The 24,943-nt window shown below is 39.4% G+C and overlaps 2 protein-coding genes across 4 annotated transcripts in view; both read left to right on the forward strand.

The window, feature by feature from the left end:
- Positions 1 to 4,410, forward strand: part of zbtb46 (zinc finger and BTB domain containing 46) — a 190,875-nt gene extending 186,465 nt beyond the window's left edge. For both annotated transcript variants that reach the window (XM_017487350.3, XM_047160513.2), the window contains one exon: positions 694 to 4,410. In XM_017487350.3, coding sequence (XP_017342839.1) covers positions 694 to 1,092 — 399 coding nt within the window. In that variant the 3' untranslated portion in view covers positions 1,093 to 4,410. The remainder of the gene's footprint in view (positions 1 to 693) is intronic.
- A 4,724-nt stretch (positions 4,411 to 9,134) lies between these two features.
- Positions 9,135 to 24,231, forward strand: lmod3 (leiomodin 3 (fetal)). 2 transcript variants are annotated; one of them, XR_006983751.2, is made up of 5 exons: positions 9,135 to 9,448; positions 9,709 to 9,986; positions 10,215 to 11,738; positions 15,660 to 15,776; positions 17,128 to 24,231. XR_006983751.2 is itself a non-coding variant. In XM_047160438.2 (4 exons), the coding sequence occupies exons 1-4, from the start codon at positions 9,268 to 9,270 to the stop codon at positions 15,705 to 15,707; spliced, it is 2,031 nt and encodes a 676-aa protein (XP_047016394.1). In that variant the 5' UTR covers positions 9,135 to 9,267; the 3' UTR covers positions 15,708 to 24,231. The 2 variants fall into 2 exon arrangements, 1 of the variants encoding a protein (XP_047016394.1); XM_047160438.2 differs by having other exon boundaries at positions 15,660 to 24,231.
- The last annotated feature ends 712 nt before the right edge of the window (positions 24,232 to 24,943 follow it).

The raw sequence follows: 24,943 nt of genomic DNA on the forward strand, positions 1-24,943 counted from the left end.
AGGATACATATGAGTATCAAGAAACACCTGTCAGTCACGTGTTCCCATATTTTTGCTCACCTACAAACTGGGTGTTCTGATACAAAATGTCATTTAACACATATACATATAATACCAGGAAATAAAAGCTGAAATTCTAAACTCTCTTCTTGTACTCATCTTTTTTTTTTTTTATCTCAAACTCAAATGTCTTCAGTCTACAGCAAAAACAAATGAATTGGCCTTGCCATTCCAATAGTTTCAGAGAGGACTGTAAGTCTTTCAGAAACTGTCAGAGTCTTTTAGCTCTTCTTTATTCCTCTCTGTTTCTGATTCTCTTGTTTATCTAAGTGTGGTTAAACAAGTATGCCACAGAAATTGTGTCAAAGAAATGTAAGGCGCAGCTAGAAATAAGTTGTGTAATTAGTCCTTATGTGTGATCAGTAGTGATCTGGATTGCCTGGCTATCAGTTTTACTCTTTAAAGATTTTCAAGACTATAACTATCCTTGTTTCTGTTGTTTATCTCTCCTTTAATGACAAAAAAAAAAATAGCTTAGCTGTTTTTGCTAATGACCATTAGGTTGTAAAGTCAAATTCCCAGAATGGCCAGAGTTCCACTGTTGTGCAAGACCCTCCATTGGTGCTGTTACAATAGCTGACCTCATAGGGGATAAATAAAGTTAATACATTTTGTATATCCTGTTTTTCCCAGGTGCACAGTAAGGATAAGAAGTATGTATGTAAGGTCTGCAGTCGAGTCTTCATGTCAGCTGCCAGTGTAGGCATCAAACATGGCTCCCGTCGCCATGGGGTTTGTACAGAGTGCTCAGGTCGTGGTATGGCCGCCCTGCTGGACCACAACGGTGAGGAGGAAGAGCTCCTCTACCCTGGCAATCACCGTTTCCCTGACGATGGTGAAGAAGAAATGCTCCCGGAGGTGGAGCTGATGGAGGAAGCAGGCGAGGATAGAGAGAGCACAAAATGGCCAGGTAACTCAGGTATGGCACACCGCAATGAAGGTGTCACAGATGATGCCAAGGAGGAGAGTGATTCAGTGCAAGAGGGTGAGACCAGGGCAGGCAGTGATAAAGAATTTGCATGGATTTCCTAGTTGTGCACCAGGAGTCTGGTCCATCCCAAAGCGCCTTCTGACAGGCATGTGCCAGTCTGAAGTTCCAGAGTCAGATCCCTGTGTGTAAAGGGAGTCACACACACACACACACACACACACACACACACACACACACACACACACCAGTCCTAGAGATGAAGATTTGGCAGGTAAATGAGAGAAGGGAATCCTCTCTACATGCTGCAACGTGTGTCTGAGCCAGTGTTTGCTTCATCTTCTTTCATCCTATGGACCAGATGAGTTGGGATGTTGGTGTTTTGTATAATTTATTTCTGACCAGAGAGAATAAAAGTGTCTTGGATGTTACTGTTAATCAATCAAACTGTGTTGATGGCTTGGAGAAAGGATGCATATGACTGGCACAATCTCCGTACGCAGTCACCACTGGCTGCTGTCTTAACTATTCCAAATCTGGGTATATCAGTTGACTTTCTGCAGTTTTGAGCACATTGTTTTCTGCAAACAAAAACTGCCACAGACTTGCACTTTAAATATTGACTGTCCTGTCAATTCCTTGTTTTTGTGGTTTACATTTTTATTCCAATTTACAAATATGGTGACCGCTCCTACCTTTAAATATACAGTTCCTCAAGACTGTTATATATTTGTGCAGAGTTTGATGATTATAATGTATGTTTTTTAAATATTTTCTTTCTTTGCCAATTATGTCTTCTTAAATCATGTGCAAATAAAAACAGGAATGCGTATATTTGATGATTTTGTGTTTATAAAAGACAATGGATAGAAAAGGGAACACTATGCAGAAATAAATTTGTCAGCTGTAGTTCTAATTTCTCCTTCAAAGAAGTCTTTCAAGGAAGTGAGAATGAGAGAGAAATAGGGGTTGTGGTTGATATTTGAATTAATTGTAATATTACATTTTTTTATCTTTAATATTCCCATATAACTTACATTCCATGTCTCTTAGTCAGGGGAAAAGGCTAGATTTATTAAGAGAATATCCAGTGAGAGGTGGGTGATTGTGTGTCTGTGTAAATGTCTGAATGTGAATAGCACGTGTGAGCTATATAGGACCCCAAAGTTGTGGCATTGTTGAATATGTGAAGCCAATCAAAATATTCATAAGTCTTTACTGCTATTGATAACTTTTAATCTTTCTCTGAATTGTCACTCAGAGTTTACTGTATTTTACTTTTTTCATTCTTGTACCTAATTTCACCTTCTGCCTCTGGAATCTTGAAACCTCTGTAATTTGTTACATCTGAACTCAAAATGTATGCATTGTTTTTTGTTTTTTTTTCATAGATCACACCAGATGTTTGATCTTCTGTGATATTTCTTTTTAATATCTCTCCTTCTTCTTTTTTTCCATTCCTCTTTAAGACTGTTTTCCCTTCTATGATTGGTGTCTATTTTGTTAAAAACAACAAACTGTGTAAAAGGATCGTGTTGGAAATACCTTAAGTCTGGCGCATGCTTTAAGTGAATTTTGTCTGTTTATTTTGTTTGATAGGTTATTTATTAACCCTACGATTATTCATCTATTTAGATATTTCCACCCTTCTGTTAGTCTCTAGCTTCAAAAGCACAAGCAGTAAAAAAACAAAGATTTGTGAATGTCTCTTTTCAGTGTTTGTGTGTTCTTGCTATGAGTACCAATTATTATTATTATTATTATTATTATTATTATTATTATTATTATTATCATCATCATCATCATCATCATCATCATTAAGTGCTGGATGCTAAGCTTTATTAGGAATTTCATTTAGCTACTTTTTCCCTCTTGAATGAGAGCATAAACTCTCATTTGCCTTGTTTGTGGGCAGTTAACTGTGTGGCTTTTTATGATGAGTGCCAGTTGCATTTCTACTTGAGATTTTGAATGACATTTTGTTTTCATGAAAACAGAAACCTGCAGCTTGGCTAACTCTTGGTTAGATGTTGTCAGAGAGAGATATACTGCACATGTTTCTTTATTACTGACATACACTAAAGTAATGAATATTATACCAAAAAATCTATTTAGTATACTTTGTATACATTACATGAAGTGCTTTTATTTCAGCAGTGTGCAGGTGTGATGCTTTGAATAGTGGATTTCTTTGTTAACTTATCTTTTTTTCACTAATTCTAGAATGCACAGATATTTGGTGTCATTATATGAACTAAAAGGTGTTTTACGGTTTGTTAAGAATTTAGCTTTAAAAATGTTGCCCCTAGAGACCTGCTCAGAGTTTCATTAATATGTGCTATTGTATGTTTTCACCTTGGATGTAGAGGTCTAAGACCTGTTACTGGCGTGGGAATTATGGGAATTGTACACGTAAGTGAGAATTTGTATACATTTGTGGACCTTAAATCCCATCAGCCAAAGTTTTGGCTATCTAATCTAATGCCTCTAAGACTGGGATATGTTGCTTGGTTTTCTTTGATTAATTTATTGTGATCCTCAACTTTAAATAAAATGTACAAATCTTTTTAAATTAATAGAAAGAAATTGGATGACATCATTTGGACCTGGCTTTTTATCAGGATATTTCTCAAATGTGCCTAAATGTATTTATGTGCATATATATCAAGATGTAACTGAAGTGCAGACTTTCAGCTTTAATTGAAGGGGTTTACAAAAATATTGCATTAACCCATTAATTACATTAACTTTTTAGGAACTATAGCTCTTTTTTTGCGGAGTCCCTCCATTTTCACAGGCTCAAAGGTAATTGGACAAACTAACAATCATAAATATTAGGATTATTTTTAATACTTGGATGCAAATCCTTTGTGGTCAATGACTGCCTGAAATCTGGAAGCCATGGACATCAAATGCTGAGTTTCCTCCATTGAGATGCTTTGCCAGGCCTTTACTACAGAAAGAAACCTTCAGTTGCTGCATGTTTGCTAACTGTTTCTGTCTTTTTGCCTTTAATGAGTGAAAATCTTGCTCAATTTAGTTGAGGTCATTGGACATTTAAAAACTTTTTTTTTTTTGCCTTAAGAAGCCCTTGGTTGCTTTAATTATATGATTTGGGTCATTATCCATTTGTACTATTAAGCACTATCCTATAAGTTTTGTGGGATTTGACTGAATCTGAGCAAAAATTGTAGCTCTATACGCTTCAGAATTTATCTTGCTGACCCAGTTAAATTGAAACAGCCAAACAGCTCATCAGTCAATTGTCCAATAAATTTTGAGCCTATGAAAATAGAGGGACTCTGTAAAAAGAAATGGCTATAATTCTTAAATAGTTAATGCAATATTTTTGTTAAACCCCTTGAATTAAAGCTGAAAGTCTACACTTGTGTCTAAATGTGTCATTGTCCAAATACATATGGCCCTTCTCATATATATATATATATATATATATATATATATATATATATATATATATATATATATATATATATATATATATGTATATATATATATATATATTTATGTATATATATGTATGTATGTATTAGTGACGCACCGATACTAAATTTCTCAGCCAATACCGATAACCAATTATTCAGAGAGATATCGGCCAATACTGATAGTTCTGCCTTTTATGCCTTCTTTTAAATTAATAATAATTCATTTAAAAGACTTCTGAAAGAAATGCAAATAAAAACATTATTCTCTCCGTTTCAACAAGTTGTTTCACAGTAACTGGTCTCAAACAGAAAACACATTACTCAAATTAACATTAACACATGAACTAAATTCTGAAGATTAAGATATCTTAAGAAGGAAGATAACTTATTGAATGTTATTAATTCATATCAACAGAATTAATTGACTAAATTAAAAAAAAAAAAAAAAACTCCTGTTAGGCTCACATTCACTCACCACAAACAAAACATTTCTACTTCATCATTGAACATCAAACTGGTAATATATAATATAAACTTTTTTATATATTAACATTAACTGGATATGAAATACACTACTCTACAAATATTTTTCTGTGCAATGCAAATTTTTTTGTCAATTTATCTTCAACTTAAATCTTTCAACAGTATACTGGCCCTTTACTTCAGTGCGAGGGTGAGCGGTGCAGAGATTACAGAACTTATAAACTGCCGTTTTGTCATCATTCCACACAACAGACATCTTCTTTACACACAGCATGAAATCTATGTGTTTTCCCTCCCTCTTTTGAATGACAGGATATAATCGGCCCTGATCATCGGATGTTTTTAAACTATTGGCCGAGAGCCGATAGCAGGAAAAATAGCCGTTATCGACTGATACATTGGTGCATCGCAAATATATACATATATATATACAGATATATACAGATATATGCAGATATATACACACACACACACACACACACACATATATATATATATATATATATATATATATATATATATATACATACATACGTGCACACAGTATATACACACACACACATAAAGATATGCTTTGTATTAACTCAACTTATAACTTCTATTTTATGGTGTGAGCCATTTTTTCTATTATATAACATTACAAGGAATAGTTCCTGTAGATATCACAAAATTGTATAATTTGGTGTTGTGTATATTTCATTGCTTTGGCTTTTCTGCTCATGACTGTTCACCTGCATTTGTCTACAAAGATAAGTTTAAAGTGGGACAGATATCAGTCCTGATGAAAAACTGCAATTTGTTTGGGTACATGACTAAATGGAAAAAAAATAATAAAAGTATGATGCCATAAGTAAACTTTAGATTCAATTTAAGGTTCATACTGTTCTTGTTTCTTTTCACACACATCTTTTCACTACAAGGTAATTTAGAAAACCTTATTGTTAAAGTGTCAGTCCTCCTTTCAATACTACAAAACTGAGCTCACAAAATATAAAATAAAACCAAATATATTGTTTTTGTTTTTTGAAGTTTTATGAATTAGTTTAAGACAAAACCAGTAGATATTCATACATGGTGGACACACAAAATATTGACACTTTGGGCCCAATTTGGACATTTTCACTTAGGGGTGTACTCACTTTTGTTGCCAGCGGTTTAGACATTAATGGCTGTGTGTTGAGTTATTTTGAGGGGACAACAAATTTACACTGTTACACAAGCTGTACACTCACTACTTTACATTGTAGTAAAGTGTCATTTCTTCAGTGTTGTAAAGTTATAATCAAATATTTACAAAAATGTGAGGGGTGTACTCACTTTTGTGAGATACTGTATGTGTGTGTGTGTGTGTGTGTTCTTTTTAAAATGTACCAAATTGTAAATTTGGCAACACATTTTTTTGCTATATCTGTGATGGGCTTGTTTTGTTTTTCTTTTTTTAATGGGGAGACCACATATAAAACGTTTTGTAATTCCTACACTGTTCACCCGATTTGAATGTAAATACCTTCAAATTAAAGCTGAAAGTCGGCATTTCGGCTCTAAAATATTGGTGTAGACAATTTTCCCAACCTGTTGCCACAAAGTTTGAAGGAAACAATTGTCTAGAATATCTCTGTAAGCTGTACCCTTAAGATTTTCCTTAACTGGAACTGACATTGCCTCTCATTCTGAACCTTTCAGTTCAAAAGTGACGGCAGTGTTTCAAACCATAATGCTGTGGCTCATTAGGGGGTGTGATATATATATATATATATATATATATATACATAAAAATTTTAAAGAAATGTCCTCTCACATTCAACTGCTTTAATTTCCAGTAAATTTCTTAACATGTGTAAATATTTGTATTAACATAAAAAGATTCAACAACTTAGACATAACCTGAACAATTGAACTGTTTCACAGACAATTGACGAACAGAAATGGAATAATGAGTCCCTGAACAAAAGGGGATCAATATCAATAACAATAACAGTCAATATCTGGTGTGGCCACCAGCTGCTTTAAGTACTACCGTGCATCTCATCCTCATGGACTGCACCAGATTTGTCAGTTCTTGAGGATGAGATGTTACCCCACTCTTCCACCAAGACATTTGCAAGTTCTCGATCACGTCTGGGGGACACATGGTTACATGTGGTTTGCCACTCCAAGGACAATCAGCTATCCTTCCTGTCTCCATGTAGCACTGTCTTAGGCTTACATTACGGACATTGCAGTTTATTGCTCAGGCCACATCTGCAGTACTGATGCCTCCCTGCAGCAGGCCTATGGCATGTTCACGCAGGTGAGCAGGCACCCTGGGCATCTTTCTTCTGGTGTTTTTCAGAGTCAGTAGAAATTTCTTTTTAGTGTCCTAAGTTATTGTAATTGTGACCTTAATTGCCTACCGCCTGTAAACTGTTAGTGTTTTAAGGACTGTTCCACAGGTGCATGTGCAATAATTGTTTACGGTTCTTTGAACAAGCATGAAAAACAGCATTTAAACCCTTTTCGATAAAGATCTGCAAAGCTTATTTGGATTTTACAAAGCTTACAAATCTTTAAAATACAGTCTACTGAAGAAGATATGTTTATTTTTTGCTGAGTGCACACACACACACACACACACACACACACACACACACATATATATATATATATATATATATATATATATATAAATATATATATATATATATATATATATATATATATATATATATATATATATATATATATATATATATATATATATATATAGTGGAAAAGTTTTCCATAATTTAATTTAAAAAGTGGAACTTTCATAAATTCATATGCATTACATATAAAGTGAACTATATAGAGCCTTTTTTGTTTTAGTCTTGATGATTACTGCTTACAGCTCATGGAAATCAAAAACTATCTCAAAATATGACAATAAAGAATTTATAATACAGAATTTTATAATACAAAACACCTGCAAATGTTTCCTGAACCTTTAATCTCTCAGTCTGGTTCAGTACACACAACCACATTCATGGTGAAGATGAAAGTATATTTTGCATTTCATTTGGAAATCAAGGTCCCAGAGTCTGGAGGAAGAGTGGAGAGGTACAGAATCCAAGTTGCTTGAAGTCCAGTGTGAAATTTCCATTGTCAGTGATAATTTTGGATGCCATGTCATCTGCTAGTGTTGGTCCACTGTGTGTTCTCAAGTCGAGAGTCAATGCAGTCATCAACCAGGAGATTATGATCTGCTGACAAGCTTTATGGAGATGATGATTTCCTTTTCCAGCAGGACTTTGCCCACAGTGCCAAAACTACAAGTAACTGGTTTGCTGACCTCAACTGTACTGCTACATCAGTCTAGAAACAGTACTGTATTTCTATGTAGTCCTTACAAGTCTCATCTCAGATAATGGTAAATTCCATTAAATGTCATGATGACAACACATTCTACATGTTAATTTGGCAAATTAGCCAAAATCCTTTGTTTGAAAACAAAACATTATGTCTCGTCTGATTCATTTATGCAGACCTTGCAAAAACACATTGTAATGTTCAGCTTTACCTCAATGCTATGGGACAGGGGACTATGGTCCAAAAGATGAAAAATTGTCCTAAAACCCTTTATATAAAACTTTTTTTTAAGAGTCAAGTGTATTTTGATTACTACAGAAGCCAACCCATGAGCACTTCAATATTACATTCAGATCAGATTCAGTGTGAGCCTGTTCCCTCAGCCTATAAGAACTTGGTTCCTAAGAAAGAAGAGAGTAATATCCAAGTTGAAAATCACAAAGCTTGCACATGGTGATGGTTTGAATTAAAAAAAAAAAAAAACAATTACAAGGCCATCTGGGATTGATGCCATTCTGAAAAGCACTTTTGACAAAATCTGCTACCATAACTCCACTATCAACATAAACACAATGAAAAGTTTCCTAAAGAAATGCTCTTAGGTTACAGAAGGCCAGTTCATGGGCACTCCAACATTACACAAAACTGGCCCTAATAAATATGAAAGATGGCAGCACAGAAAATGTTTATGGTTCAGGACTTAGCCAATGGAAGATATTCGACTGGCATTTCCACCTGCCTCTGTCTTTCTCCAAGTCCTCCAACCCACCCCCCATCCCCCTTCAGTCACCTGCCACACTGGAGTACTACTGAACCACTCAGCTGACTCAAGTGGCTGAAAAAAGAATATGTTGGTGTATTATAAATACCCACCCCTCTTTGAAACAGCGATATATTTAGACTCTGATAAGGCACTGAGGGATTCTCGCACCCAGCTGAAGTTCAGGCTGACATTCTCTTCACAGCAGCTTGTGATTCTGCCTTTGGTTGAGCTTGTGGTTTCCTAACTGAAGCCACTCCAGTGTGAATATGTCCAAGTACTGTGACCAGGAACCCTACATGGAGGAAATTGATGAAGACAAAATTCTTGAAGGTCTTTCAGCTGAAGAGCTCCAGCAGCTCCAGAACGAGATGGATGATATTGCCCCATATAAAACAATACCAGTGGGAATGAGACAGAATAACGCATCTGTTGAAGCAACGACTGAAGGTTTTCTATTTTTTGCTGTCACATACCATTGTTGCTTCTCATTTTCTACCTGTTTTTCCACAGGCTGTACCAGAGGCTGTAATATTTGCTCCCTACACACTAAATGTGTTTATGCTGTTTGATAATTAGTGTTCTGTATTTTATGATCAATGAGATTTAAATTGTTAATTGTCTAAAAATGTACACCACAAATGGTATAGATCAAGTTACATTAACTGTATAGTTCTCTTTTTGCCATTTATATTTTCTGCTAATTTCAGGGGACAAAGAATGGGAGTCTGAGGATCAGGAAAACATTGATGAAGATGTGATTTTGGCAGGTCTCACTGCTGAAGAGCTCAAACAGCTCCAGAATGAAATGGAGGTAATTGTTCCTGATGAGAGAGTGCCAGTAGGGATGCGACAGAAGGACCAAACTGATAAACCCCCAACAGGTTCATTTGACCATAGATCACTAGTGGACTACCTGTACTGGGAGAGACAATCTAAACGTTTACTGGAAGAAGAAAGAATACCTACCACCCTGCTCCCCAGTCAGGTAAGAAAAATTTCTCAGGCAAATCTAAAAATATGAGTTTGAACATTCTGCATTCAGTTTTTACTATTAAAAAAACAAAAACAAAACTATATTCTATATTATTCTACTATACTCTATACTATAATCTTTATTTTACTATATTCAATATTGTTACTTTGATCAATATTATCCATACATTATATCATACATGGCTGATAGTATGCTTTTACATATTTTTGTCACCATCAGAAAAAAAGGGCAGAAGAGCTGAAGAATATAGTGAAAGAAGATAATAAAAATATTGTGTATGAGGAAATTGGAAAAGATGCTGAGATAGGGGATTGTAAAGAGGTGATTGAGGAAGTGATCGAAGAAGTAAAAGACAAAGTTGTCGATGTAGAAGTTGGTGAGAATGATCAAAAGAAACAACCAATTAAAACAGAAACTCAAGAGAGTAGCATTATTATGTTTGCCAACTCTCAGCCAGCTCCAAATTTCTCTGACTCACAAAAAGAGAGAGAAACTCAAAGAGCTGAATTGAATGAGGACGAATCAAAAGTGGCTAAAATGAAGCAAACAGATCAGATTCAATGTAAACCTGTTCCCTCAGCCTATGAGAACTGGGTTCCTAAGAAAGAAGAGAGAGTCATATCCAAATTGAAGATCCCAAAGCTTGCACATGGTGATGGTTTGATTAAAAAAACTGCAAGGCCATCTGGGAATGATACCAATCTGGAAAGCACTCTGGACAAAATCCGCAATCATAACTCCTATATCACTGAGATCAACCTAAACAATATTGAGAACATTCCTAAAGAAATGCTCTTAGACTACATTGAGGCACTGAAGAAGAACAAGCATGTGAAGATCTTCAGCATTGCAAACACAGGTGCAGATGAAAATGTGGCTTTTTCATTGGCCAACATGCTGCGAGAGAACAGGAGCATCACTACACTGAACATTGAATCCAACTTCATTACTGGAAAAGGTATCATTGCGATCATGCGCTGTCTACAGTTCAATGAGACTTTGACAGAACTCCGGTTCCACAATCAGAGGCACATGCTGGGCCATCATGCAGAGATGGAAGTGGCACGTCTCCTGAAAGCCAACAACACCCTGCTTAAGGTTGGCTACCATTTTGAGCTTCCTGGGCCCAGGATGGTGGTGACTAACTTGCTCACTAGGAACCTTGACCGGCAGCGACAACAAAGGAAGGAAGAGCAGAGGCTTCAGCAGATAAAAGAGCAACGTCAGATCATGGAGGTGTATGAGAGCCACCTGAACTTCCCACCTGGTCTGCTGGAGATGTTAGGAGAATATATTCCTGGAATGGAACTTATCTGTGCTGCCCATGGTCCTCAGCTTCTTTCACAAAGCCCTCCAGAACCTTCTATTGAATCAACACCATGTCACAAGCTACAAAAGACACACCACCCTACTGGACAACATCCACGCAGTTCAGACTCAGACTCCCGCAATATGTTAAAAGATGTGAAGCTTAAGAAGACTCCAAAACGTCGTGACCCACTCCTGGATTTAACTAAAAAAGAAGAGAAAAGAGATGGGAGGGCTAATATTCAGTTACGGAGCACTTTCAAGCACACAAACACAGCAAGTGAAGGCTCTCTGGATGATAGGGCCAACCTGAAAGATGTGATAAAGGCACTGAAACCAGTTCCTCGAAGAAGGCAGCCACCAAAAGAGGAACTAACACCACGTGACTTACTCCTCAATGAAATTAGACAGAGCAATGTGGCTTATCTAAAAGCGGTAAGTGCAGTTAAGGATTCTCAAATTAGGACTCAAATTAGGAGAGCAACCTATACATTTGAAAGAGCCTAGATACAGTATCTCACAAAAGTGAGTACACCAATCACATTTTTGTAAATATTTGATTATATCTTTCAATGTGACAACACTGAAGAAATGACACTTTGCTACAATGTAAAGTAGTGAGTGTACAGCTTGTGTAACTGTGTAAATTTGCTGTCCTCTCAAAAAAACTCAACACACAGCCATTAATGTCTAAAACGCTGGCAACAAAAGTGAGTACACCCCTAAGTGAAAATGTCCAAATTGTGAAAATGGGTCCAATTAGCCATTTTCCCTCCCCGGTGTCATGTGACTTGTTAGTGTTACAAGGTCTCAGGTGTGAGTGGGGAGCAAGTGTGTTAAATTTGGTGTCATCGCTCTCACACTCCCTCATACTGGTCACTGGAAATTCACCATGGCACCACGTGGCAAAGAACTCTCTGAGGGTCTGAAAAAAATAATTGTTGCTCTACATAAAGATGGCCTAGGCTATAAGAAGATTGCCAAGACCCTGACACTGAGCTGCAGGATGGTGGCCAAGACCACACAGTGCTTTAACAGGACAGGTTCCACTCAGAACAGGCCTTGCTATGGTCGACCAAAGAAGTTGAGTGCATGTGCTCAGCATCATATGCAGAGGTTGTCTTTGGGAAATAGACGTATGAGTGCTGCCAGCATTGCTGCAGAGGTTGAAGGGGTGGGGGTCAGCCTGTCAGTGCTCAGACCATACGCTACACACTGCATCAAATTGGTCTGCATGGCTGTCGTTCCAGAAGGAAGCCTCTTCTAAACATGATCAACAAGAAAGCCAGCAAACAGTTTGCTGAAGACAAGCGGACTAAGGACATGGATTACTGGAACCATGTCCTGTGGTCTGATGAGACCAAGATAAACTTATTTGGTTCAGATAGTGTCAAGCGTGTGTGGCGGCAACCAGGTGAGGAGTACAAAGACAAGTGTGTCTTGCCTACAGTCAAGCGTGGTGGTGGGAGTGTCATGGTCTGGGGCTGCATGAGTGCTGCCAGCAATGGGGAGCTACAGTTCACTGAGGGAACCATGAATGCCAACATGTACTGTGACATACTGAAGCAGAGCGTGATCAGTATGCAGTATTCCAGCATGATAACGATCCCAAACACACCTCCAAGACGACCAATGCCCTTTCTAAAGAAGCTGAGGGTGAAGGTGATGGACTGGCCAAGCATGTCTCCAGACCTAAACCCTATTGAGCATCTGTGGGGCATCCTCAAATGGAAGGTGGAGGAGCACAAGGTCTCTAACATCCACCAACTCCGTGATGTCGTCATGGAGGAGTGGAAGAGGACTCCAGTGACAACCTGTGAAGCTCTGGTGAACTCCATGCCCAAGGGTATTAAGGCAGTGCTGGAAAATAATGGTGGCCACACAAAATATTGACACTTTGGGCCCAATTTGGACATTTTCACTTAGGGGTGTACTCACTTTGGTTGCCAGCGGTTTAGACATTAATGGCTGTGTGTTGAGTTTTTTTTAGGGGACAGCAAATTTACACTGTTACACAAGCTGTACACTCACTACTTTACATTGTAGCAAAGTGTCATTTCTTCAGTGTTGTCACATGAAAAGATATAATCAAATATTTACAAAAATGTGAGGGGTGTACTCACGTTTGTGAGATACTGTACAAAATTAACACACCATAATAATGGAAGAAGGAGCATTTGCATGGTTTAAGTTTTAAGTGTCTGAAATACTAAGAAAAAATCATCTTTTTGAATAGTTGAAAAGATAATCAAAAAATAAATTGTTTATATTCAAACAATACTTATGGCAGTCAGTGATTATCAGGGTCCAGGCACCTTCAGCAAATATTTCCCCCAGTGAACAGTGCCACATTGCCAAGTTATCTTGCCAAGTTACATAAAACAATAAAGATTTCATAGATTAATATAATTTTCAAGTTTGTGAGGACTGCTCAAAAAACTTAAGTATGAAATGTTTGAAATTCTATAAAATGTTGCTGAAAACCATTTAGTTGAAAGCAGCCATGTACTGGTTACTGGTGAAGAATTGCCAAAATTCCCCAGACCAGTGTGCTAAAGTAGGTTTAGCTTATTATGTATGATATTATGTATGATATGATCACAAAGGATCATGTAGGCAGAGATAAATTGTCCAAAGGGCACTTTTTAGAGTTTGGGCAACAGAAGTAATCTACAAAGAATTTTCACTGTACACTTTATTTTTTACAATATATGCTTTTTTTATGTGCACAAATATGAAAAGCACCTCCCAGTGGCCAATTTGAGTAAGATTGCATCAGATAGTAATGTTTCCTTACCCAAACCTACCATTCAAGTTTCAGGACAACAGGTCAGTGTTAACACTGTCAAATTCCTGCTGAAATCTGATTGCCTCATAGTGGCCATGTTTTTTTAATCTGTACAACCAATCATGAGGTAAAGCTATTTAAGTAAATTAAGCTCCACCCCACCTGTATTGATTGGCATGTACCGGGTGCTTGAAAGTTTGTGAACCCTTTAAAATTTTCTATATATCTGCATAAATATGACCTAAAACAACATCAGATTTTCACAAAAGTCCTAAAAGTAGACAATGAGAACCCAATTAAACAAATGAGACAAAAATATTATACTAGGTTATTTATTTATTGAGGAAAATTATGCAATATTACATATCTGTGAGTGGCAAAAGTATGTGAATCTTTAGGATTAACTGCTCATTTGAAGGTGAAATTAGAGTAAGGTGTTTTCAATCAATGAGATGACAATGAGGTGGGAATTAGCACCCTGTTTTATTCAAAGAACGGGGATATATCAAACTTCACAACACATGTTTGTGGAAATGTATCACGGCACGGACAAAGGAGAATTCTGAGGGCCTCACAAAGAGTTGTTGATCCTCATCAGGCTGGAAAAAATTACTAAGCCATCTCTAAAGAGTTTGGACTCCACCAATCCACAGTCAGACCAAATGTGTTTAAATGGAGGAAATTCAAAACCATTGTTACCCTCCCTAGAAGTGACTTCTAAGCAACTAAAGTCCTCTCTCACATTGTTTGGGTTTATTTTGCTGCATCTGGGCCAGGACAGCTTGTCATCATTGCTCGAACAATGAATTCTGAAGTATACCAGCAAATCCTAAAGCAAAATGTCAGGACATCTGTCCATGAAGTGAATCTCAAGAGAAAGTGGGCCATGCAGCAAGACAATGACCCTAAGCACAGAAGTCGTCTACCAAAGAATGGCTAAAGAAGAATAAAGTTAATGTTTTGGAAGGCCAAGTCAAAGTCCTGACCTTAATCCAATGAAAATGTCGTGGAAGGACCTGAAGGACCTTTTCATGTGAGGGAACCCACCAATATCCCAGACTTGAAGCTGCTCTGTACTGTGGAATGGGCTAAAATTCCACCAAGCCAATGTGCAGGACTGATCACCAGTTACCAGAAACGTTTAGTTGCAGTTGTTCTTGCACAAGGGGATCACATCAGATACTGAAAGAAAGGTTCATATAACACATATGTAATTTTGAATGATTTTCCTCAATAAATAAATGACCAAGTATAATATTTTTTCTCCTTGTTTAATTGGGTTCCCTTTCTCTACGTTTAGGACTTCTGGAAAATCTGATGAGGTTTTAGGTCATATTTATGCAGAAATATAGAAAGTTCTAAAAGGGTTCACAAACTTTTTAGCACCACTGTATGTACATAGGAGATAGCAGTAAAATATTAAATAACAATAAATAGGTAAAGATCAAGGTTAATGTTCTGAAGTTATCCAGTTAAATTCTTATTTTAGTTGAATTTGGGCTTTGTGCAAAAATACCTGATCTGATTTATGCATCATACTGAAGAAAAATCCACTTTCTAATCCACAGGTGCCTCTTCCCAAAGTTCTGGAATCCAGGGAAACCAGTCTCTTATGATGACAACATGCTTTTTGACAGACTGCTCACCTGTACCTGTAGCCAATATGGGCCTAATCAGATACTGCTGTACGAGCCATACGCTGCCATCATTTTTCATTTAATGCTGTTTTGATCAGTGTGGCTTTTCTATGAGCCGGTAGTTAATTTTATGATAGCTGCATGAAATCCACTGGTATATATACATACAGTCAGGTCCATAAGTATGTGGACAGTGACACAATTTTGTACTTTTGCCTCTGTACACTACCACAATGGATTTGAAATGAAGCGATCAAGAGGCGATTGAAGTGTAGACTTTCAGTTTTAATTAAAAAGGTTTCATTAACTCTTTAGGAATTACAGTATTTTTTTGCAGACTTCTTCCATTTTCAATTTTCATAGGATCAAAAGTAATTACACAATTGACTGATAAGCAGTTTCATGGGTAGGTGTGAACCTGGGAACAAAGTATTTCCATTTTTGTTCACCCAAATATTTATGAATCTCATGCTGTATTTAGAATCAGGCACAGAAGAAAACAGATTTCAAATATACCTCAGTAGATTTAAAAATTGGTCTAGGGCTCCCAATATTTTTTTTACGCTTTGCCTTTGCACTGTAGCAAATTTATATTTATAGTCACATGAAGGAAGATAACATTTTAATATACACAAATGTTTCCACTTTGCTGTTTTATCTATGTAACATCTAGTTAGGCAGAACTGCTACCTTCTTCTGTCAAATTCTTGTGACACTCCTCATTTGTTCAACAGATTCAATCAAAGAAAATATATATAGTTGCAAGCAGTGATTGATGGGCCCAAGCACCAAGGGCACAGCATTGTCTATTACAACAGCCACTATTAGCATATGGATGTTATTATGCCAGAACACTGAACATACACATAAACTTTGAGTCATGTTGCATTATGTACAGTGGAATTATGCTACACTTTCTTTTTGCCCTGCCTGATATTTTAATTAATCACCTCACTATGGCAATACTGCTCCAGATTTCAACATTGTCTTCCCAATTTAATATCATTGAAATATTGACATCATTCTGACTATTTGTGCTATCGTATGACACTTACTCACCCTGTGAGAGACACATTAAAAAGGTTTGTTTTTTTAGCCTCACTTTCTGTTGCAAGTTGGGAGCTCTATGACAATGACTTACTTTATGCATGTGTACTTCTCTGTGCCCTATCCCTTTATATATCTGTGATGTTTATGACACGTTCATTAAAAAATGTTGTATCATGGATATCAAGACATCTTACTAAAAATACTATTGCTATCTACAGCACAATCTACTGTAAACAATCTTTGAATACTAATAATGTTAAAATACTTTATGATTAAAATTATTACATTAATAATAGGGGGAAATTGTACCTTATGTTATGAATACTGATCTACTTTTCTTTTTCAGCAGGCTGCTTCACTGGCTCTCACCTCCATACCTCTGTGCTCCATATTTAGTGTACATATCTGGCTAATCGCTTTTAAACAGAAAATGCATCATCCAATTGGCTAATGATGTTTCTCATGACAGCAGCTGATATCCAATAAAATGTGACTGAAATGGAATGCATTCATTAAAAAAACTTTTTTATAATAATCAGTGTAATAAATGCTATTACATAACAATGCATAGATTTTCATAGTTTTATAGTACTGGCATTTTCCTTTAGAATTCACTGGGCTTCATTAGAATGAAGTAATTGTTCCATCAATTCATCCTGGACCAGATGCAGCAAAACAGGCCCAAACAGTGATACTACCCCCACCATATTTCACAGATGGGATAAGGTTCTTATGCTGGAATACAGTGTTTCCTTTTTTCCAAACAACATTTCTAATTTAAACCAAAAATTATATTTTGGTCTCTTATGTCCACAATTTTTTTCCAATAGATATTTGGCTTGTCCTTGTGATCTTTAGCAAACTGCAGTCAGGCAGCAATTATCTTTTTGGAGAGCAGTGGTTTTCTCCTTCCAAACCTTCCATGCTCACCATAGTTATTCAGTGTTCTCCTGATGGTGGACTCATGAATATTAACAATGTGAGAGATTCTTGTGAGAGATTCTCTGTGACCTCGTCAACTATTGCACGTCTTACATCTGTCTGACTGTGCATTGGTGGAGTCCAAACTCTTTAGAGATGGTTTTGTAACCTTTTCCAGCCTGATGAGCATCAACAACTCTTTTTCTGAGGTCCTCAGAAATCTCCTTTGTTCATGTAATGATACACAGCCACAAATGTGTTGTGAAAATCAGACTTTGATAGATCCCTGTTCTTTAAATAAAACAGGGTGCTCACTCACCCAATTGTCATCCTATTGATTGAAAACTCCTGACTAATTTCACCTTCAAATGAACATCGGGGTTACGCATGTAACCCTGTTCCCTGAGAAGGGAACGAGAAGTTGCATTTAGCATAACAGTATGTAAGCGCCCTTGCGCGCGTGACCGGTATCTGCAGCTTGTGTAAAATCATGCCTCTACTTATAGGCCTGCCATGATCAGGTGACGTGCAATTAAGCACGTCGCATTATATATACAAAGCTATGCAAAGTCTCGTTCCCTTCTCAGGGAACAGGGTTACATGTATAACCCCGACATTCCCTTTCAAAGGGAACTTCGACGTTGCATTTAGAATAACAGTATGTGAACGGGAATACCCACTCCGTCATACCGGGGATACAGACTGTTCAAAAAGACCCAAGTCCGAGGGTCACTGCAAGACACTCGAGCCCGGGGTGGAATGAATATCCAGGCTGTAATAACGGATGAATGTGTGTGGCGTAGACCATCCCGCAGCAGCACACACATCCTGCAAGGATACCCCTTTGGACAAAGCCTTCGAGGAGGCGACCCTAGTGGAATGAGCTCTTATGCCAAGAGTCGTGGCGAGACCGCACGCCTCGTAAGCCATAGAGATTGCTTTCATTATCCAATTCGAGATGCGCTGCTTTGACACAGCATCATCTTTACTGTCAACGCCAAAGCATATCAGCAGCTGCTCCGACTTACGCCACTGGCCGGAGTGGTGGACGTAAGTACAGAGAGCCTTTACTGGACACAGCAGGTGCATCCTCGTTTGTTCCGGTGTGAGGAACGGAGGAGGGCAGAAAGCCTGCAACACCACATGGTGGGCAGCTGATGTAGGCACTTTAGGAATATAATCTGGCCTAGGATACAGGAAGGCCTTGGCTAATCCAGGGGCAAAGTCAAGGCAGGAAGGGGCAACAGAGAGAGCTTGTAGATCTCCCACTCGCATTAGAGATGTCAGGGCCAGTAGGAGAGCTACCTTTACAGTCAGAAACTTCTCAGAGGCTGACTTTAAAGGCTCAAATGGGGCCCCTGACAGACCTTCCAAGACCACAGAAAGGTACCAGGAAGGTATGCGCAGCCTGCAGATGTGCCTCAGCTGTCTGACACCACGCATGAACCTCGAGGTTAGAGGATGTTGCCCCACAGAGGCTCCATGAACAGGGGCGTGGCTGGCCGAAACGGCAGCCACGTAAACCTGATTGTAGAAGGAGCTGCTGAGAAACATTGTTGTATGAACTCCAGGACTGTAGCTATTGCACAGTTCACTGGGTCTAGCTGACGTTCCTCACACCACAAGACAAAAAGCCGCCACTTGAGCGCATACAATTTCCTTGTGGATGGTGCTCTAGCATTTAACATGGTCTCTACAACCTCAGTTGTGAGACCAGAATCTATGAGCTGGTGCCCCTCAGGGGCCAGACCCACAGTTTCCATAGTTCTGGCTGAGGGTGATAAAATCAGCCCTCCAGCTTGAGACAGTAGATGCCTGCGTATGGGAATCTCCCAAGGAGTGCCGTCGAGCAGGGAAATTATCTCCAAGAACCATATTCGAGCTGGCCAATAAGGTGCTACTAGCAGCAGACGTAGACGGTCTTGGCGAACTCTCGCTAGAACTTGTGGGAGCAGAGCGATCTGGGGGAAAGCATATAGACCTGACCTCGGCCACGTGTGCACCATGGCGTCCAGCCCCAGTGGTGCGGGAAGAGTGAGGGCAAACGACAGCGCGCAGTGTGTTGTTTCCTCAGAGGCGAACACATCCACTTCCGCTTGTCCGAACCACCGCAATATGGACTACACCACTTGTGGATGGAGCCTCCAACTCCCGGGCCTCAGCCCCTGCCTCGACAGGTTGTCTGCCCCTACATTCTGGCTGCCCGGAACGTACATTGCACTCACTGACAAGAACTTTCCCTCTGCCCAGAGAAGGATTAGTTGCGCCTGCCTGAACAGGGGGCGTGAACGTAACCCTCCCTTGATATATGAGACCACTGCTGTGTTGTCTGACACAACTAGCACATGGTGACCTCTCAACTGAGGAAGAAAGAATTTCAGTGTTAGGAATATGGCCCGCATGTCTAGGCGATTTATATGCCACTCCAGATGAGGGTCGCTCCAAAGACCGTGAGCTGAACAGCCATTTGAGACTGCACCCCAGCCCGTGAGGGATGCGTCTGTCATTACCGTCTTACGGTAAGGAGACGCCCCTAGAGTGTGACCCGAGGCTAGAAACTGCGGGCACCTCCAAATACTCAGAGCACATAAGTATCGCCACGTGACACTGATTACTCTCAGAGGTTTCATCCTTGGATGAAACCTCCGACTTTTCAGCCACCACTGAAACGGTCTCATGTGCAATAGGCCCAACGGTATGACGTTTTCTGCTGCTGCCATAAGGCCCAACAGTCTCTCGTAGAGACTGGAGGGGATGCCCAGACATAGCTTTATTTTGCTCAAAGTTGATAGGATCGATCCTATGCGTGTTGGGGTTAGAAACGCCCTCATCGTAGTAGAATCCCATATAACACCTAGAAAAGTTGTCCTCTGCACTGGAGAAAGCATACTTTTCTTGAGGTTCAACCTGAGCCCCAAGCTCCTCATGTGGGAGAGAACAACATCTCGATGTTGAACCGCCTGTTCCCTTCATCGTGCTAGAATTAACCAGTCTTCCAGGTAGTTCAGTACATGGATGTCCTGGAGTCGCAAGAGGAGCTAGAGCAGCATCCATGCACTTTGTGAAGGTGCGAGGGGATAAAGCTAGCCCGAAGGGAAGAACCCGAAATTGGTATGTGTAGTCTCCAAACGCAAACCTCAGGAACTTCCTGTGACTGGGTGATATTCCTATGTGGAAATATGCATCTTTCATATCTATCATCACAAACCGGTCCTCGGACTGAATCTGTGGCACGATAAGTTTGAGCGTCAGCATCTTGAACCTGTATGTCCGATGACGCAGATCTAAAATTGGCCGCATAGTCCCATCTTTTTTGCGGACCAGGAAATAACGGCTGTAAAAAAAATCCCTCCCTTAGGGAATGGGTACAAGTTCTATGGCCCCTTTGTCCAAAAGGGAACTTACTTCCTGCGCTAACATTGGGCTCTGCTCTGTGCTGACAACTGTGGTGAGCACACCTCTTAACCGGGAGGGTCGAGCTCTGAACTGAACCCGGTAAGCCTTTTCTATGGTAGACAGAACCCATTGAGATACATTTGGCAGTAGTTTCCACGCTGCCAAATGGTCTTTCAGTGATGTTAACTTTTCCACATTTCATTGGAGAGAAAGCATCAGATTTCCGTCTCCCTGTGACAGCTCGCTGAGCAGAGAAGGCTGAAAACGTGGGATGGCCTCGGCAAAGGGCAGGCCCTACTATAGCACTGTGGGCTAACTGCCCTAACAACCTCATGTGCCCTGATACGTCCCTCTGTGGCCCATCAGGACCGTTCCTTCATAACCTGCTTTGCTTTTATGATCATTCTTAGATCAGGCCTCTTAGCAGGTTGTGTCTGTGGCCGCCCGGTCCCCCTGGCTTTCTGCGGAGGGAGGTGGTCCGCCACACTCGCCTTCTGCACCTCCCTCGCACTAGCGCTGGCCCAGGCTCCATTCATGGAGGCCCGGGTGAACTCGACACGACGGGGAAGGAACTGGCTGAACGCCACCATTTGCTGTTTTGCCTCGCGAAACATGTCGGTGATGGCATTAACTGCGCCGCCAAACAGGCCGGAAGGTTTAACAGGGGCGTTCAGCAAGGAGACCTTATCTTTGTCCCCCATCCCTGAGAGGTTGAGCCATAGGTGCCTCTCCGCCACAACCAGGCTTCCCATTGAACGGCCGATATGACGGGCCGTTTGTTTGGTCGCCCAGAAAGATAACTCTGTGGCGTGGCACAGCTCTGCCACTGCCTCGGGCCCAATTCCCTCCCCAGTATCGAGCTACCTCAGCAGGTCTGCTTGGTAGGCCTGCAACACTGCCATTGTATGCAGTGACCCACAAGCAAGACCCGCTGCCGCATAGGCTTTACCCACCAACGACGAGGAGGCGTTACATGGCTTAGAAGGTAAAGTTGGCCTCTCTAAATTACCCGCCGTTGATGGAAAGAGGTGGCTCGCAAGCATCTCCTCTACCGTTGGCATAGCTAAATAGCCGTGCTGCTCACTCCCCATGACGGCTGAGTAATCAGATGTCGCAGGGTTATAAACACGGCTAGTGTATGATGTTCTCCAGAAGCGAGATATCTCATCATGCACTTATGGAAAAAAGGGGAGTTTTCTGCAGTGTGAGGGAGATTTATATATTTATATATTATTTATATTTTTATAAGCTTGAGAGCTGCTGTCGGTTTTTGGTGCAATGGCACCCTCTACCGACTCCTTGGAGTCAGCGAGGGTGTTTTGGCTTTCCATAGGGGAAGGAGGAGTCGCGACGCGAGCTCCAAAGTCAGGCGGAGAGCCGGACCTGGAAGACAGAGCAAGAGATAGAGCAGCGCTTGTCTCCGGCTCCTCTTCCAAATTCATACGAGAACCCCACGACCAAGAGCCGTGAGGCTCTGAAACCCAACTCCCTTCAGACGAGAAGAGAGCGAGCCGAGAGTGTAGTTGCCTAATCGTGAAATGTTCACAATGCTGACAGTCAGACCTCTCGAGGGCTGCTGTAACATGTTCTATGCCCAAACACTTCACACAGAAAGCGTGTCCGTCTCCTCCCGTGATGAAATGGGAGCAAGGCGTAACACACTTTCTGAAATCTTTCTCACTCCTTATTTCCCTCTCTTTTCTTTTCTTTTTTTCTAAAAAAGGGATAGAAAAGTTTAGAGATTTTGAGAAAATATAGAGTAGAAATGAAGCATTCTTTGACATACAAACAACAGACATGCAGTCTCGCTGAAGATAATAAGGCTGGCGGCATGGTTCACAGGTGCCATATATATATCATGCGACATGCTTAATTGCGACGTCACCTGATCATGGCAGGCCTATAAGTAGAGGCATGATTTTACACAAGCTTCAGATACCGGTCACGCACGCAAGGGCGCTCCCGTACTGTTATGCTAAATGCAACGTCGAAGTTCCCTTTGAAAGGGAACTGCTAATCCTAAAGGTTCACCTACTTTTTCCACTCAGAGATATGAAATATTAGATAATTTTCCTAAATAAATAAATGACCAAGTATGACCCCGTGAAAGAAATATTTCTTCACAATTTGGTGTTGAGGACATCTTTTTGAGGAAAGCCTGTGGCAAAACACAACTCTGTAACATGCACCTTCCAGGGAATTAAAAGAAAGACTCATGATTACAAGTTAAGTGGTTAAAAAGTTATGAGCAGTTTCATGAATTTGTGAATTATAGCACCCCATAAAGGGGACTTAGACAACAAAATTTCTTGGAGTCCCCTAGGACAAGGCCCATTGCTCATCTACAAAGTTTGGTGAATTCATGCATTAAGAAAAAACTGTCCATTATATCAAAAACTTAAATGTTTTGTTTAAGTTGGTCTCCCTATTCTCTCGCCCAAATTTCATGTTTGTGGTACACAATTTGCAGGAAAAGAAGCGATAAATAAATAAATAAATAAAATTGTAAATTGGCCGACTTCCTGTTTGAGAAATCACAAATTAAACTTTGTGAACAAATCAGTAAATCTTCTCACCTTGAAGGGGCTAAAGACAAACAAGTATCTTGATTTGATGTTGAGCAGTTTTAAAGTTCTTAACAATTTTATGCATCTGTAAATAATAGGGCCGCCTGCTGGTGAATTTAGACAAAACGTCTTGTAAGCTCTTATGAGGAGGTCCTTCAATTATCTACAGAGTTTGATCAAAATATGTCACACATTTGCTGAGATATGGCCTCACATTCTTTTGGTTTGCTGTCAAATTTGTTTGTGCTTAATGGACAAAGCATTCATAATTTTAAAAATCTGAGTAACAAGTTTTGTTCTGGTTCATCTGTTGACCAGTACTATATTTTATTGTTATTGTACAAAATTTGTGGGAGAAAAAGAAGAAAATTTGTATTAAAATTCAACATGGCTGGCTTCTTGTTTGAGAAATCACAATTGTGTTAAATAAAGAACACTCGGGATCTTTGATGGAATCAAAAGAAATGATAACTTTGTTCTGATGTTGAAAGGTAAAGTATAATAGTGCCAAATGTGAAAAATGGCATGTTGAATTACATAAATTGAATAAAAACATTGCAATAACAACACTTGAATTTTTCTGTCCAGCAATTTCACACAAATTGAAGAAAGAAAAAAAAAAAACAGCAATAATAATGCTTGAATTAGTTTCCTCTGCAATTTGTTGGGTTTATATATTTTGATTGAAAACAAAATTCCAGCATTCAAAATTCAATGCACACATGTTCGCCTTCCTAAAATACAGTTCCGATATATTCAGTTGTTAAAATACCAGCTTCATTATTCGTCTGGTATTATTTCAACAAATTATTTTTCAACCTCACAAATTCAGGCTGCAAAAATTCAGGTCTTAAAATCCGGGTCTCACAGGAAGAGCAATGGTTTTCCGGTACTATTGGTAACATGCTGCTCAGAACCTGTTCAAAGCGTTGGTGGTTGTGGTGTGGATTGGGTCGATAGTGAAACAGAAGATGAATCAAGGGGTAAGTTAAGTTATTCTTTATTTATCAAAAGCACAGTAGGGTATTTTACTGTACTGTTGAATTACTTTTCATTTATCCTTTCGGACAAATGGTAGTCATTAATTGTAGCGAAGTTATGTTAGCTTTTTGTGACTAGCTAGCTAACATGAGCTAATGACAGCAGTCTTCACTATCACGTTATATTTTGAACACCTGCACGAAGTCAGTGGCTTGGCTAGCTACATACCTACAAGCTAGCTTTACTGGTACTCATGTGATTGGACATGATGAGTCTGTAGCTTCCATGCGCGGAAATGTC

The sequence above is a fragment of the Ictalurus punctatus genome, chromosome 15 (assembly GCF_001660625.3).
Source record: "Ictalurus punctatus breed USDA103 chromosome 15, Coco_2.0, whole genome shotgun sequence".
In the NCBI taxonomy this organism is placed as follows: Eukaryota; Metazoa; Chordata; class Actinopteri; order Siluriformes; family Ictaluridae; genus Ictalurus; species Ictalurus punctatus.

What these genes read in the sequence shown, in the direction of transcription:
- lmod3 (XM_047160438.2), top strand. Translation starts at nt 9,268, where the DNA reads ATGTCCAAGTACTGTGACCAGGAACCCTACATGGAGGAAATTGATGAA. An exon ending in TGTTGAAGCAACGACTGAAG is followed by an intron (nt 9,449 to 9,708) that starts GTTTTCTATTTT and finishes TGCTAATTTCAG; the next exon opens with GGGACAAAGAATGGGAGTCT. An exon ending in ATGTGGCTTATCTAAAAGCG is followed by an intron (nt 11,739 to 15,659) that starts GTAAGTGCAGTT and finishes TCTAATCCACAG; the next exon opens with GTGCCTCTTCCCAAAGTTCT.